Here is a 14135-nt window from a genome sequence, read left to right as displayed (position 1 = left end):
TTTGTAAGAAATAGAATAAAAAATTGAAATATTAAATAAAAATATTGTTTTATAATTTTGCTGCTTAATAAAATTATTATTAATATAATCCGCGGAACAGCATCCTAATTCTGTTAAATCATCAACACATACTTCAAACTTCGTGAGTGGCTTACTTTTGACGAGTCTACCAAACTTTCTATACGATTTTTTTTCGATATTGCTTCGTTTTCAGTTGAGTATGATCGAAATAAGCCGAATACTTGAGTATACCTACTTAGTTTTAATGCATTTACAAAATAATTTAATAAGAAATTCGAAAAATATGTTGTCAGACAAAAATACTGCACCGATGAGCTTGTTTACCACCGCGAACATGCCATGCTTAAGCATTTTTGTTTTTTGATACCTACATAAACATAGTTTACATCTGATATATAGGCACATAGAATAACGGGAAAAATATGGCTTACGTGTTGTTTTCGGTTACAGATCAGAAGATTTTTTAATCACGAGATTATATTTTCTGATTATGTTTCCAAACTGATTCAAGAAAGCGCATTTTACGGATGGTCGGGGATCATTAAGGAACTTGGTCCGCCAAATAGTTACAAAAAGTGTTTTAGATATATTACGTTAAAACTGAAGGAAATTGCCCTCATGTGGCGCTAGAGTTTCAATTCGTTTTTTGAGTCACTAATGGTCTCAAAATTATAAATACATCACTTTTGATTTTTCACAAAAGGAAAAAAAACTTACCTGAATAAATATATTTGTGATATATCATAAGGCAATCGACGAAACTACCATATGTAATAAGTCCATTCCACATTGGATCGTATGGTAATAATAGGATTGGTGCAATCGATGGTTTTGGTGCAACTAATGTTTCTAATGGTGATAGTGTATCTCCACCTTCCGTTGAAGAATTCGTCGATCTATCGTGATCATCTACTTTTTCTTCTATGTTTTCTATGTTAGTAATATCAAATATCACTGTTGTGTCACTCATTATTTACTGAATATATTTTTAATATCAATGTTTTAAAAACGTATTTATTATTCTTAGTTTCGATATTCTTTCTAAATCAAAACTTCTATCTACATATAAATATACCACATAGCACAAAAAGTTATTTTCAGAATGCTTTTTAAAACGAATTCAAAAATAATAAAAATTTGTTGTTTCTATGGATATGACCTCGTAATACCGTATCATGAAACCTGCCTCAGAAGGAGGGTAATGTTTTTAGGGTTCCATTACTAAATGGCTAAACCAAACCCTTATAATTTCGCCTTTCCCATCTATGTTAAAAAATCACACACTTGTTTAAATAGATGTCCATAAATTGTATCTCCTTCACCCTGTTTGTTTCATATTATTTTATTTACTTTTTAATTATCTTTGCCAGTAATTTAATTACAAAAACGCGTGCAAAGCCGCTGGAAATTATAGTATTTTTATAAAAGTATATGCAGAAGGATTGAAAACTTATAGCCAATGTTTTTAGGGTTCCATTACTAAATGGCTAAACCAAACCCTTATAATTTCGCCTTTCCCATCTATGTTAAAAAATCACACACTTGTTTAAATAGATGTCCATAAATTGTATCTCCTTCACCCTGTTTGTTTCATATTATTTTATTTACTTTTTAATTATCTTTGCCAGTAATTTAATTACAAAAACGCGTGCAAAGCCGCTGGAAATTATAGTATTTTTATAAAAGTATATGCAGAAGGATTGAAAACTTATAGCCAAAACCAAAATTTCTGACTTAGAGATATAAGTTAGTGGCATACACAGAGACCCTAGCTCCAAACACCAATGAATTATAAGGCAAATAAAATTTTTAATAAAATAAAAACAAATTTATTAAAAATACAAAATAAATTACAGATGTATACTTAAATAAAATTTATTTATTTAATAAAGTAATGGAGTATTTTCACGAATCCATCTTGCATAATTTTGAATATTGACATAAACACTTGGAACACCATCTGTTCCACATTTATCAGCACCAAATGATAATAATCCAATCTAAAAATGTGATTAATTTTTAATAATTTTCATTAAAAAAAAATAGTGTAAACTAGGCTCAAACAGTTAGAATAAAATTTTTCGATATCTGGAGTAATTTTCATAGTATCGACAATTAAAATTTTGTTTAATTATTTAGCTTTCGATATTTCGAAAACCAAGAAAGATATCGAAAAATATTATTAATTATTATTTTTCGTCTACATTTATGATGACATCATCAAAGTTTAAAATAAGGTACAAATAATTTCAACCACAAGTCTTAACTTGCCTTGGCGCTCGTACTACCTTAAATACTTGAAAATAATGAAATAATTCCTACTTGATAATAAACTCCTCCAGTTAAATGTTTCGACACTAAAGGCGACCCTCCAAAACCAGCACAAGCATCTTGTCCTTCAGAGCCACCTGCACAAATTTGTTCCTCATCTGATGCTAAGGGAACAGTTTCACCATAAACTTTACGACATTTCTCCATTGGAACGATTGGAACCGTTAATGATTGTTGATTTGATGGTTGAGCTACAAAATATAATAGATAAATTTTTTTGTGCAACTATATAATGTGAGCTATTAAAATTACCTTGTTGGCCAGCTAATTTTCCCCAACCAATAAGAGTAGCTCGTTCGCCAACAAAACGTTCTCGTCCCTCAAATACACAAATTGGTTGAGCAGCCACTAGTTTTCAATGAAAAATTAAAATAAATGTAATCAATTAAAATTTTCAAAAAATAACAGACAACGTTTTAGAGGAATCTTTAGAGGAACACTTACAAAAAAACCTAAGATATTTTATTAATACCCAAATTAATCATTTGGGTATTTTCAAATATCCCAAGTGGAGTATCAGATAAAAGACCATGAAGTGTACTTTACAAAACTGTAACCCCTACACAAGGGGATATGGGAGAGGGGTGACAGTGGGGTCAGTGGGGATATTTCCCAGCAAACGAGTTCACAACTAGTATAATTACACAATATTGTCAACATTTTAATACAAATACCTGTATAATTTATTGAATCTCGTAAAACAATCAATGCAACATCATCTCTATAAGAATCATCCTGTTGATATCCTGGATGTACGACCACATGACTGATTTGTATTTGTTGTGGTGGTAAAGAACAAAATTCTTCATCACAATCAATATTAGTATTTGTCGCATACTCGCCAACCAAAACACTATACCTGCGAAACAATTTTTAATTTAAAAAAAATCCACGTTCCTTACTTATCACTCCCTTTCCAGAGTAATTGGAAAACAATCTAATACGAAAATTTAAAAATTGCTTTTGAAAATATGTATAATTTATTACTTTTAACTAGGTAGGTATATTAAAATTGTCAAAATTTCAAAATTTAATCAATTACGACGGCTAAATAGTAAACAATTATTTGTACAAAGGACAAATATGATCTAATTAAGTTGTTCTATCGAAATGTCCTATTCAACCTCAAGCACCTCAAGTTGACCAAAAAACTTTGGAAAATGTATAAAATCGTTCGATTGGCTTGAGTTTGATCCCTCCACTTTTCTAATTGCTGCGTTTAAGGGTACCACTGCTGACGACTCAAGAACTTTGAGGGCTTCTTTTGACACTTGCATTATTTTGATACATTTCCTAATATGAACAAGATTTCAGGGTGGAGCTACCTATATTTTTGGAAAATGTAGTGAAATACTTACCAGGTGTTCATTTACTTACAATTTATAATTTTCTGATTTCGCTAAGGCACAATGGGCTGCAGTCAATATTACACGATTACTCAAAATTGATCCACCACAAGGATATTTAATCTCCTTAGTTTTGCCATCTAAACATAGTTGGTAAAACTTATTAATAATTTACCTCAATTGTACCTCAAGGCCACAAGTCACACTGATGCAGGAAAAACTGATTTGGATACATTTTAGGTATTTCGGTACCTTAAAAATGAAAATACTACCAAAAATTTTAAATTTTATTATCAATTAATCATTCTTTTATACGTCTTTTGTGAAAAATTTATATCAATTCTCTGCATGTTTTATGAGAAAATAAGCATCAAATCTCACGGAAAGTATTTCTTAGGTGTCAAATATCATTAATAAAGCATAAGTTAGTGATGCAAATGTTTCTATTTGTTAATAAACAATAAATTGTTAATTCAATGAAACGATCAGTATTAAAATTCACTTAAAAAATTAGTAAATAGGCAACTTGTATGACGTAAATGTTAAGTGTTTGTCAAATAATCGAAAACTATTATACATGTGTAACGTAATTAAAGTTGCCTATTTATTAATTTTGTAAGTCAACTTTAACATTGATCGTTTCATTGAATTAACAATTTATTGTTTATGAACAAATAGAAACATTTACGACACTAACTCGTACGTTACTAATGATTTTTGATACCCAAGACACACATTTCATGAGTTTTTGCAAAATTCGCGGAGTTTCTTTCATTTTCCTTTATTTGTAACATCTTTAACTGTACTAAAGAGTGTGTTACATCTTAAATTGTTTGGTTGTGTGACAAAAGGTTTTCTCTATTAAAGTTTTGCTGCATCAATGTGTGTGCCAGGACATTAACTATATTTTTTATGAGATCGTACTAGCAAATCCAATTCGTGCCACCCATGGTTGTGCACCCAGTCCATTGTATCCAGTAATTCCTCGCAGACGGGTTACACCACACGGTTTGTTATTATCATTCCCTGTATTTTGATAACCTCTCCAAATGTTATTGTTATTATTATTCTGTGGAACTATTGATGATCTGCCAACTGTTGGACAACATAACATTGGTTCTACGCCAGAATATCCACATGTTAATTGTCGAAACCTTTAAAATTTTATATTTTTCTATATCAAACTTGTCATATCATTATTTACTTAGATATTTCTTTTTTCAACGTTTAAAAAAAATTGACAAAGAAATCAATAATATTCATAAACATTTATGTAAGCAAATGATAAAAGCTTGTTATTTTAACCTATTTTTAGATATACAGGTGGGCCATTTTTATCTATACACCTAAATATCTCGTTTTGTATTTAACCAATTAGACGAAGAAACAAAGCACAAAAATGATCAAAGTTCGAAAAATTTGAGCAGACTTACTACGAAGAAACAAAGTTTAAAAAATTTGAGCAAGAAGGCGGAATGCGGTTTTCGGCATTCGATTCGTTAGAGCGTCAGGTAATTTTGTCTAAATAACTTAGTCTGATTTATATCATTTTAAATTGACCGTTAATATTAAATTCACAATTCGGTTAATAGTGATGAACATGGTTTCAAACTTGTTACACGGAGGTTTTGGAGGTTGATGCACACGAATATCGTAGAAGAATTGGTCTGAGAGGTATCTGGAGAAATGATATCCCAGCCGCCTCCTGGAATTTTCAAGAAATTTGTCATATAATTAGTCCAAACTCGTTACACGGGCGTTCTTGGAGTCGCAGAACACAAATATCGTGACAAAATTGGTCTCAGAGGTATCTGGTGCAACGGGATCCCCGTCGTTTCCTAGAGTTTTCGATAAATTCGTCATATAATCATTCCAAACTCGTTACGCGGGAGTTTTTGGGGTCGCTGAACACGAATATTGTGACAGAATTGGTCTCAGAGGTACCTGGTGCAAGAGGACACCGGTATCAGTCCAACGCAGATAGGACTTCTATTAATTTCTCGAAAACTCTAGGAGGCGGCGGGGGTGCCGTTGAACCAGATACATCTCAGACCAATTCTGTCACGATATTCCTATTCAACCATCCCAAAGACTTGTAGCGTATTTGCAATAGAGACCGAGTTATTTACAATAAACAAATCTAATTTATAGCTCAGCCGCATAAAAAACTTCTTTATCTTTTTTCCCCTTCTTTCTAACATGTATAGATCTGAAAATAGCTATTTTGGAAGATTTTTCCGTTTCTCCAGGGAAATTTTTGCATATCTACATTTTGTATCTTCTGATGGTACAATTCTCTCTCATCTCTGAAAACCTAGTTTTCATTAGACTATAAAGCAATTCAAATTTGCAAGTGAAAAATATATACCCTTCAACTTATTATCGTGGTTATAATTCATACATTATAAATAATTTCGTTGATAACTAGGTATGTACTCTTCAAAAAAAATGAATTATAGGTAACATGCATTTGTTTATCGATTAATAGATAATCAATAAATTTGTAAATATTTATTTTGTATCCTGTTATACTAAATAGCATTTCAATCAAGAACAACCCATACAATTAAACCATTTCAATTTCATAATTTATTTAAATAAACATCAAGTGGGATTATTATTGTAGTATTAAAAAATGTCCTTGATGCGGAAAAATTCATTTGTATATTTTTTTCCTCACCGTAAAATTACTTTTTCGCAAACGTAGGATTAGTTAATTATTTTGTAAACTAATGTCTATCCACCCATTATGACATTCCTTAATAAAGCCTGAAGATCCTTCGCTCCAGTGTAAAGTAGACTCGAGCGAGGCTCGATTCTTCAGCCTTTCACTTTTTGGAAAAACGCTTTAAAAAAATTATTTTAAAAGTAATGGAACGGCAAAAGCAAAACTTTCACGAATAAAAAATGGCAAATTCACCATATCGTTTGAAAATTCGTAAAGTGGTCCGCTCACTTAATATACGTATTTTATAGTAAAATCGTAAAGGCAACATTAACAAAGTTTCTGACTTAACGAAAAATGTAAATATGGTGATAGTGTACCTATCTACGGACCGCAAAGAAAAATATGTCAATATGTCAATTGACTAATCATTCACAGGTAATATAAATTAGACATGCCTTCTAATGTAATCTAGTAAATACTAAATAGTAATATGTTATTAGTAGGCATTGACCATCGATTATTTAGAACAAAAATACTACATATTTACAATTTGTATGTAACTTTGAATCAATCAAATTAAACTTTTATACTAATTATTTTTATATTGAAATCAATGTTATTTTTTTGTTTTTATTATTTGGGAAAATATTTATCAAATTTCTGATAGAAAGTAATTTATTTCATCCAGTAGTTTTTGTCGCTTCATGACTCTCATCAAAATTATCTGATGAATTAAAAGTTTTATAAGATAATGAATTTCTGAGGAATCGTCATGCTCTAAGATTTAAAATTGAATTGAGGTGTGCCCCCGGAGGAGGTTAAAAACAGGAGTAAGCACTAATTCGAAATGTCTCGAATTATAGCTATTAGTACAGACAATATTTATCACAAGCAAAGATGTAAGAATAAATTTTCATAGAATTTTTCATCAGATTTTTTCAGTTATAGCCTATAGATAAAAATTCATGATACATTAAAAATGGTAATAAGTAAATTTGTAGAACCTGAAATTTTCTATAAATTTCATTCAAAATTTTTTCGGTTATTTTACTAAAAATTCATCTGATCAGATTTTTTTCCCTAGTCTTAAAAATTTGTCTACTACAAAATCATCTGGCTATATTCATTATGTAAGTTAAATATTTACGAATTTTTGCTGTACAAATTTTGAAAATCTCGATTGTATTAATAAAATAGCAACATTTATTAAGTAAAGTTTTAAAAAATTTATTGTATTTTATCAATAATTGCAATAATTTTCTTATTTAGAAAGTTACTGGTATGATTATTAAAAGCCACATTTACCACTGCTAATTTTATTTTAATAATATACATACTACAAATGATTACATTTCAAGTTTACCTGCAAGTTTATTTTATATAGATTATATGAATTCTCCAAAAGAAAATTTCGGAGTCTTTTTTTCGAATACCCGTCTTTTTTTGACTAGTTTAAGTTCTACTTGGAATGAATGGAAATAAATAGTTGGTTTAGTAAAAACTTTTATGTTCACGGTGGGATAACTTTTCTTCAGAAATATTTAATGGCCAGAAACCTATGCATTCAAAAGAGATTTTTTCAGTTTTTCTAAGAGAATTTATTCAGTTTTGATCAATTTATCATGGGCAAGAATTTGTAGGTAACTAAAAAAATAGGTCCATTTGTTGTGGACCACATGGATCACTGAAAATACTTTTTTTCTTTCAGTTAATTTTTTCGCAACATTCATAATCGCAGCGAATTTATTTTATCAAAATTAATGTTAACATTAGTGCAGAAATCCGTGAAAAATACGCATTCAGTTTTTGATTTCTAGCTGAAGTAAATTAAATTTGTTTTGAAAAACTGTTTGAAAATGTCTATATTAGACGAAACATGTCATATCTTAAATTATTAAAATATTAAAATAAAATACAAGTGGACTTAGCAAAAAAAAATTTTTTTATCAAATCCCAAATTATGGAGTTCCACAAAGTAAAGCTCTCTACATTTAATCAAATTTGTTTACTTCGCGAGAATTAGGAATCTTAAAAGATAATAAAAAAGTATAGTCTAAATTTAAAAAAAAATTTTTTAATTGATTTACCTATCTGCTGCAACACATGATCGATGAATCAAATCGTTTAAAAGACCACATTGCGATAAGCGTAAACACGTGCTACTTGGAGGACATAATCCTTGCGCTGAAAAGTAAATCCAAAATAAAAGACAATTTTAAAAATTTCCCCAAATACACTTTATTAATAAAAACTAAATATGTATGTACCATTATTGTTGTAAAAATTTTGCGATTGAATGTTTTTAATTGCTGATAAAATACACAAAATTACAACAATTAAATCCATGTTTGTTTATTTTACTGATACACGAAACTTAATAAATGATGCGACTGAATTTTATTTCATCACTAAGAAAAATTTATCTAATAAATTTCATAGTTGCCATTTAATAAAAACAAACCATCACTACTTTTTTTAAATATTAGTTGCAAAATAATGTACTATGTTTTTCATACTAAAATTTTTACCGGATGTCCCATCACTAATGGTACGGAAAAGGACTTGCTTAGTGAATGAGTAATATCTATAAAGACAAAGTGTTTGTAAAAAAATCTATAAGACTGCATGTAAATAATTATTACTTACTCTTCCTATAAATTTATGGTACTCTCCAAAGAAAATATACGAGCTGTATTAGAATTAGCCAGTTGCCTGCTCTGGCATACCTACCGCTTACCATGACTTGAGTCTTAAGGGCATTAAACCAAGATATTTCAGAATTTTCTGAATATCCTTATAAATCGGTATTAGAAACTTTTACTGATTATTGACGATTCTTTTAGTAAAAATCACACTGAATTCCATGGTGGTAGTAAAAAATTTCAACTATAAATCGTATGGATATTTTATTTCGGCCAGAGCCGAATTTATTGAAGGACATTCGGAGCTAACAACTCCGGGACCTCTGAAGATCTTCAGTATTAAATGTCTGATTTATTGTGACCTCCTGTATAAGAGTTTGTAGTGTAGTGGGAAATTAAAAAAATAATAATAATATGATTTTTATAAATATCATAATTTATATTATTTTTTTTTTAAATATAATATTCATTATTGGCTGCATCCTCTTTTAGCCATTGAATATTATATCAATGTCAAAATTTAAATCAATGTCATTTAATTTTATTTCATTCACACAAAAATTTGTATAATCAAATATACATTAAACATTAAATAAAATACAATACCTAGCCGATTATCTAGTCAAAAATAATACTCCCAGTCAACCGGTTAGATAATAAATATTTTGAGAATCAGAATCTTTTAAAACCAATATAATCTAAAATATGAAGCCGGATGATTTTTTATGAAATCCGGCTCAAAATGTTCATATGAGTGCGTAGAACAGAGTCATATTGATTACAAAGGTTGCTCTTGCCATGCGAGCGCAATCTAATTCACCTGAAAAGTCATTAAGTTTGCTTAAGCTAATTTTGCTGAAAAATCATGAACTGAGAAAACAACTATTAGAAGCATTTTTTGTTTCGTTACATTTTTTCCTAAAAGTCGCCGTTTTTGAGGCACAAGTGATTGAAAAAAAAAAATGTTTTTGACGAAAATTTGATTTTATCGAAATTATAGTTTATTGAGTCGTTTCTATCTAATTAGATATTGATTTGAAACTTAACGTTTTGGATTTTTTACGCTCCGATATTGCCCATAAATGAACTTATATCTCGTAGTAATCTCGAATTGTTGTTTTAATGAAGCTGAACAACTGATACAAATAGCGTCTACATATATAAGAATGTCGACCAATTTTTCGAGCTGAATGTGGATCTGCTTGAAAAACATGTAGATTAGAAACAGAATTACCTCTTAAAAAATAAATTTATTTTAAGTGGAAATATCTATTGATAAATTATTCTAAACAAACAATACATTCCTTTGAAAGGATGCTTTAAGAATATTTATTATTTAAATAGAAAAAAAAATAACAAAACCTCAAGGATATTTAATCTAGATATAAAAAGTATAAGTTAAGTAATTAACTGAATTATGTTAATTTTATCATTAATGTTCAAATAAAAACATACATATTTAAAAGTTTAATAATTTAACTACAAGTAAAAAAATTAATGGGAGGTAAACTTAGCATTTTTTTTTCATAAACCTTATAATAAAAAAGTTTTCCATATGTAGCCAACTTAAGTAGACATCCTGTATACATGGTATAAAAACGGATAAGCTTCAGATTTATTGGATTGATCTCAGGATTTTCTTAAGTTATTAATTAAAAGCTTTCTAATAATTAATTCTCAAAAATTATAAAGTGTGGTATGAATATTGGTGCTCATAAAAAAGTCTATTTTCCTATAATCTTGTTATACAATTTGTAAACCATATCATTAGTCATTTATATTATATGAAATAAGAAGAGTTCTTACCGACGTTCGTATGTATAAAACAAAGTGGGAATGTATATGTGTATACATGTACCGGATCAGACTGATCATTTGAAGTTGTACACATACAATACCAATCACACAAAGTAACACATAACCATAACATACTGTACAACATTCCCTCTTCATTTTATACAAAAGAACGTCCATAAAAACTTTTCTTACTTCATATATTTTATATGGCTACAGAGTTGGCTTACAATCGGTATCTATTATATTCTAATGCCATTCCAAAAAAGTGCTCAGTTTATTTGTAGTCAAAATAATTAGGTACCATTTATTATTTTATTACAATGAATTGTGAGTACTTATAATTAAGCAAAGTAAGTAGGTATCTTTTTGGTAAATTTTATTAATTTTTTGGTTTCCATTGAAAGGAAATTGTATGATAATTTTAGTAGAAAATTGAAATAAACATATGTTTATATAAAAACATATAGTTTATCCATCAATTATTAAGGACATTACTACCAACTACCTACTAAGTATAACTTATAATAAAAGATATTTAGTATATAATCAAAGAATACGGAGAAAAATTATTATATTATCAAATAATGAGTCATTTTCATTTAATTACTGAAAGATTTAATATACAGCGTGTCCTAGAAGTCCTTACCCTTTAATGAGATCTTTCTTATGGTAAGTCATATTGCGCAAAGGACAAAATTTTGAATTTTTTTCAAAATAAAAATATTTTTGTATTTTTTTCTCAATTTTAAGCAAAACAGTACTATTGTGATTTTTTCTTTAGACGCTTAGTTTTCGAACTAAATACTCTCGAAAAATTAAAAATGCAATATTTTAAGATTTTAAGAAAAATGTGTCATTTTTTTCAATCTTTGAGGGAATTCGCTTAGCTATCGCAGCTCCGGCGCTATAAATTTTCATTTTTTGGCAAATGACACACTTTCTATTGGTCAATAATATAACACTATTTACTTTGACTATTATTAATTACTTCACAATTATTGTTCCTTAAACTCAACAAATAAATAATTTTTCCATACAATTTACATAAATTATCTATAAAGAAAAAAAATTTCGTATTACTTGTATTAAAAATCATAAACCGTGCAAGACGAACTAAAATATAAATTTCATAATTCATGGGAAACAAAATCATAAGTATTTCATTTATATTAATTATCATTATGTTAATTTAATTTAATTTTCATTTGCTTTTAGATTGTTAATGACCCAGACTTCTCGAATCATCAAATACCTATATTTTACATTTTTAAGTTTTTGTACACATTAATATATAGGTCTTTATTTCAGAAATTATACTTCTAATCGTTAAATAAACCTGATTTTTGAATTTGGTGGGTCAAAATGACCTTAAATATTGATTATTATCTAAATTGGACATAATAAATTTTTTTCGATTTTTTGACATTTTTCTTAAGGGGTACCCCTTCAAAAAAATCGAAAAAATCGCGAAAATTATTTTGTTTCGGAATTCGATAAAATTAAGTTTCTAAGGTAAATTTGACCCAAAAAATTCAAAAATCGTGTTTATTTAACGATAGGAAGAAAGGTTTCCGAGATTTGAACGAAAATCGATCCGACTATAGCTTTATTTCAGAAACTATACTTCTAATCGTTAAATAAACCTGATTTTTGAATTTTGTGGGTCAAAAACACCTTAAATATTGACTATTATCGAAATTGGACATAATAAATTTTTTTCGATTTTTTGACATTTTTCTTAAGGGGTAAAAAATCGAAAAAATCGCGAAAATTATTTTGTTTCGGAATTCGATAAAGTTAAGTTTCTAAGGTAAATTTGACCCAAAAAATTCAAAAATCGTGTTTATTTAACGATAGGAAGAAAGGTTTCCGAGATTTGAACGAAAATCGATCCGACTATAGCTTTATTTCAGAAACTATACTTCTTATCGTTAAATAAACCTGATTTTTGAATTTTGTGGGTCAAAAACACCTTAAATATTGACTATTATCGAAATTGGACATAATAAATTTTTTTCGATTTTTTGACATTTTTCTTAAGGGGTACCCCTTCAAAAAAATCGAAAAAATCGCGAAAATTATTTTGTTTCGGAATTCGATAAAATTAAGTTTCTAAGGTAAATTTGACCCAAAAAATTCAAAAATCGTGTTTATTTAACGATAGGAAGAAAGGTTTCCGAGATTTGAACGAAAATCGATCCGACTATAGCTTTATTTCAGAAACTATACTTCTAATCGTTAAATAAACCTGATTTTTGAATTTTGTGGGTCAAAAACACCTTAAATATTGACTATTATCGAAATTGGACATAATAAATTTTTTTCGATTTTTTGACATTTTTCTTAAGGGGTAAAAAATCGAAAAAATCGCGAAAATTATTTTGTTTCGGAATTCGATAAAGTTAAGTTTCTAAGGTAAATTTGACCCAAAAAATTCAAAAATCGTGTTTATTTAACGATAGGAAGTACAAAATTAGTGTGTTTTGGGCAAAAAACTGTTTAATGTTTTTCTTATATCTCGATATCACGTCAAAACTAATGCGTTTTATGCGAAATTTTATCCACTTTAGGTAATTAGTTTTGTCTACTTTAGTAGTCAATTTTCGAAAAAAAATTCCATTGGTAGTTTTCAAGATAAATAGGCAATTTCATGATAAAACCGTGACATTATAATAAAATAATTTTTTGGGAATAGAAATAATAAACATCAATACGTATTGTACATAATATCTAATCTATGTTATATCACAACAGGGAGTCATCATCACTCATCTCATCAATAAGTTATAATTTAATTATATTATTATAATAAAATAATAAAAAAAAAAGTATTGTATAACATGTGTTTATTATTTTAACAAATATAAGGTTAATTAATAATAAAATTTAATAAAAAAATTATATAATTTTATTGATAAAATTCTAATAATTATAATACATTGAATTGTTATTTTGTTAGTCAATATCATCAATTTTATTCATATTTTTATAAATTATTTATAATGAATCATATCCAATAGTCCGAGAGCTGTTTTGGTTTGTTTCAATCTTTATGTATTTGTATGACGACCTTTGAAAATATAATAACTGGAGTTGGCATCAGAGTGAGAACCACCTCTCCAAGATGATTGAGAAGGATAATAAATGAAGTAGCGTGATTATTAATGCGCATGTCTTAATATACAATATAATAAATATTAATATGCCATTTAATAAATATTTAATAATTAAACTTTCTCGGCACCTTCGCATCGAAATCAGACTTACCAGACGTCAATCGATAGGTTGGATGTCAAATTTCAACTTTGTTATCGCAAGAAAACTTTTTTT

General features: G+C 28.3%; 1 protein-coding gene across 1 annotated transcript; it reads right to left on the bottom strand.

The window, feature by feature from the left end:
• Positions 1-1882: 1882 nt before the first annotated feature.
• On the bottom strand, positions 1883-8768 carry LOC123298164 (CLIP domain-containing serine protease B9-like). The gene is made up of 8 exons (XM_044880086.1): positions 8634-8768; positions 8454-8550; positions 4623-4852; positions 3730-3838; positions 3027-3211; positions 2605-2700; positions 2344-2543; positions 1883-2021 (listed from the first exon to the last, which is right to left on the bottom strand). The coding sequence occupies exons 1-8, from the start codon at positions 8710-8712 to the stop codon at positions 1905-1907; spliced, it is 1113 nt and encodes a 370-aa protein (XP_044736021.1). The 5' UTR covers positions 8713-8768; the 3' UTR covers positions 1883-1904.
• Between the last annotated feature and the right edge of the window lie 5367 nt (positions 8769-14135).

This window comes from Chrysoperla carnea, chromosome 4 (genome assembly GCF_905475395.1).
Source record: "Chrysoperla carnea chromosome 4, inChrCarn1.1, whole genome shotgun sequence".
Classification (NCBI taxonomy): domain Eukaryota; kingdom Metazoa; phylum Arthropoda; class Insecta; order Neuroptera; family Chrysopidae; genus Chrysoperla; species Chrysoperla carnea.
The sequence above is the reverse complement of the archived record's forward strand: the minus strand, read 5'-3'. Positions and strand labels throughout refer to the sequence as shown.

Coding starts and splice junctions, on each gene's coding strand:
- LOC123298164 (XM_044880086.1), bottom strand. CDS start 8,712: ATGGATTTAATTGTTGTAATTTTGTGTATTTTATCAGCAATTAAAAAC. Junction 3,839..4,622: donor GGCACGAATTGGATTTGCTA/GTACGATCTCAT, acceptor AACTATGTTTAG/ATGGCAAAACTAAGGAGATT. Junction 2,701..3,026: donor AGATTCAATAAATTATACAG/GTATTTGTATTA, acceptor ATTGAAAACTAG/TGGCTGCTCAACCAATTTGT.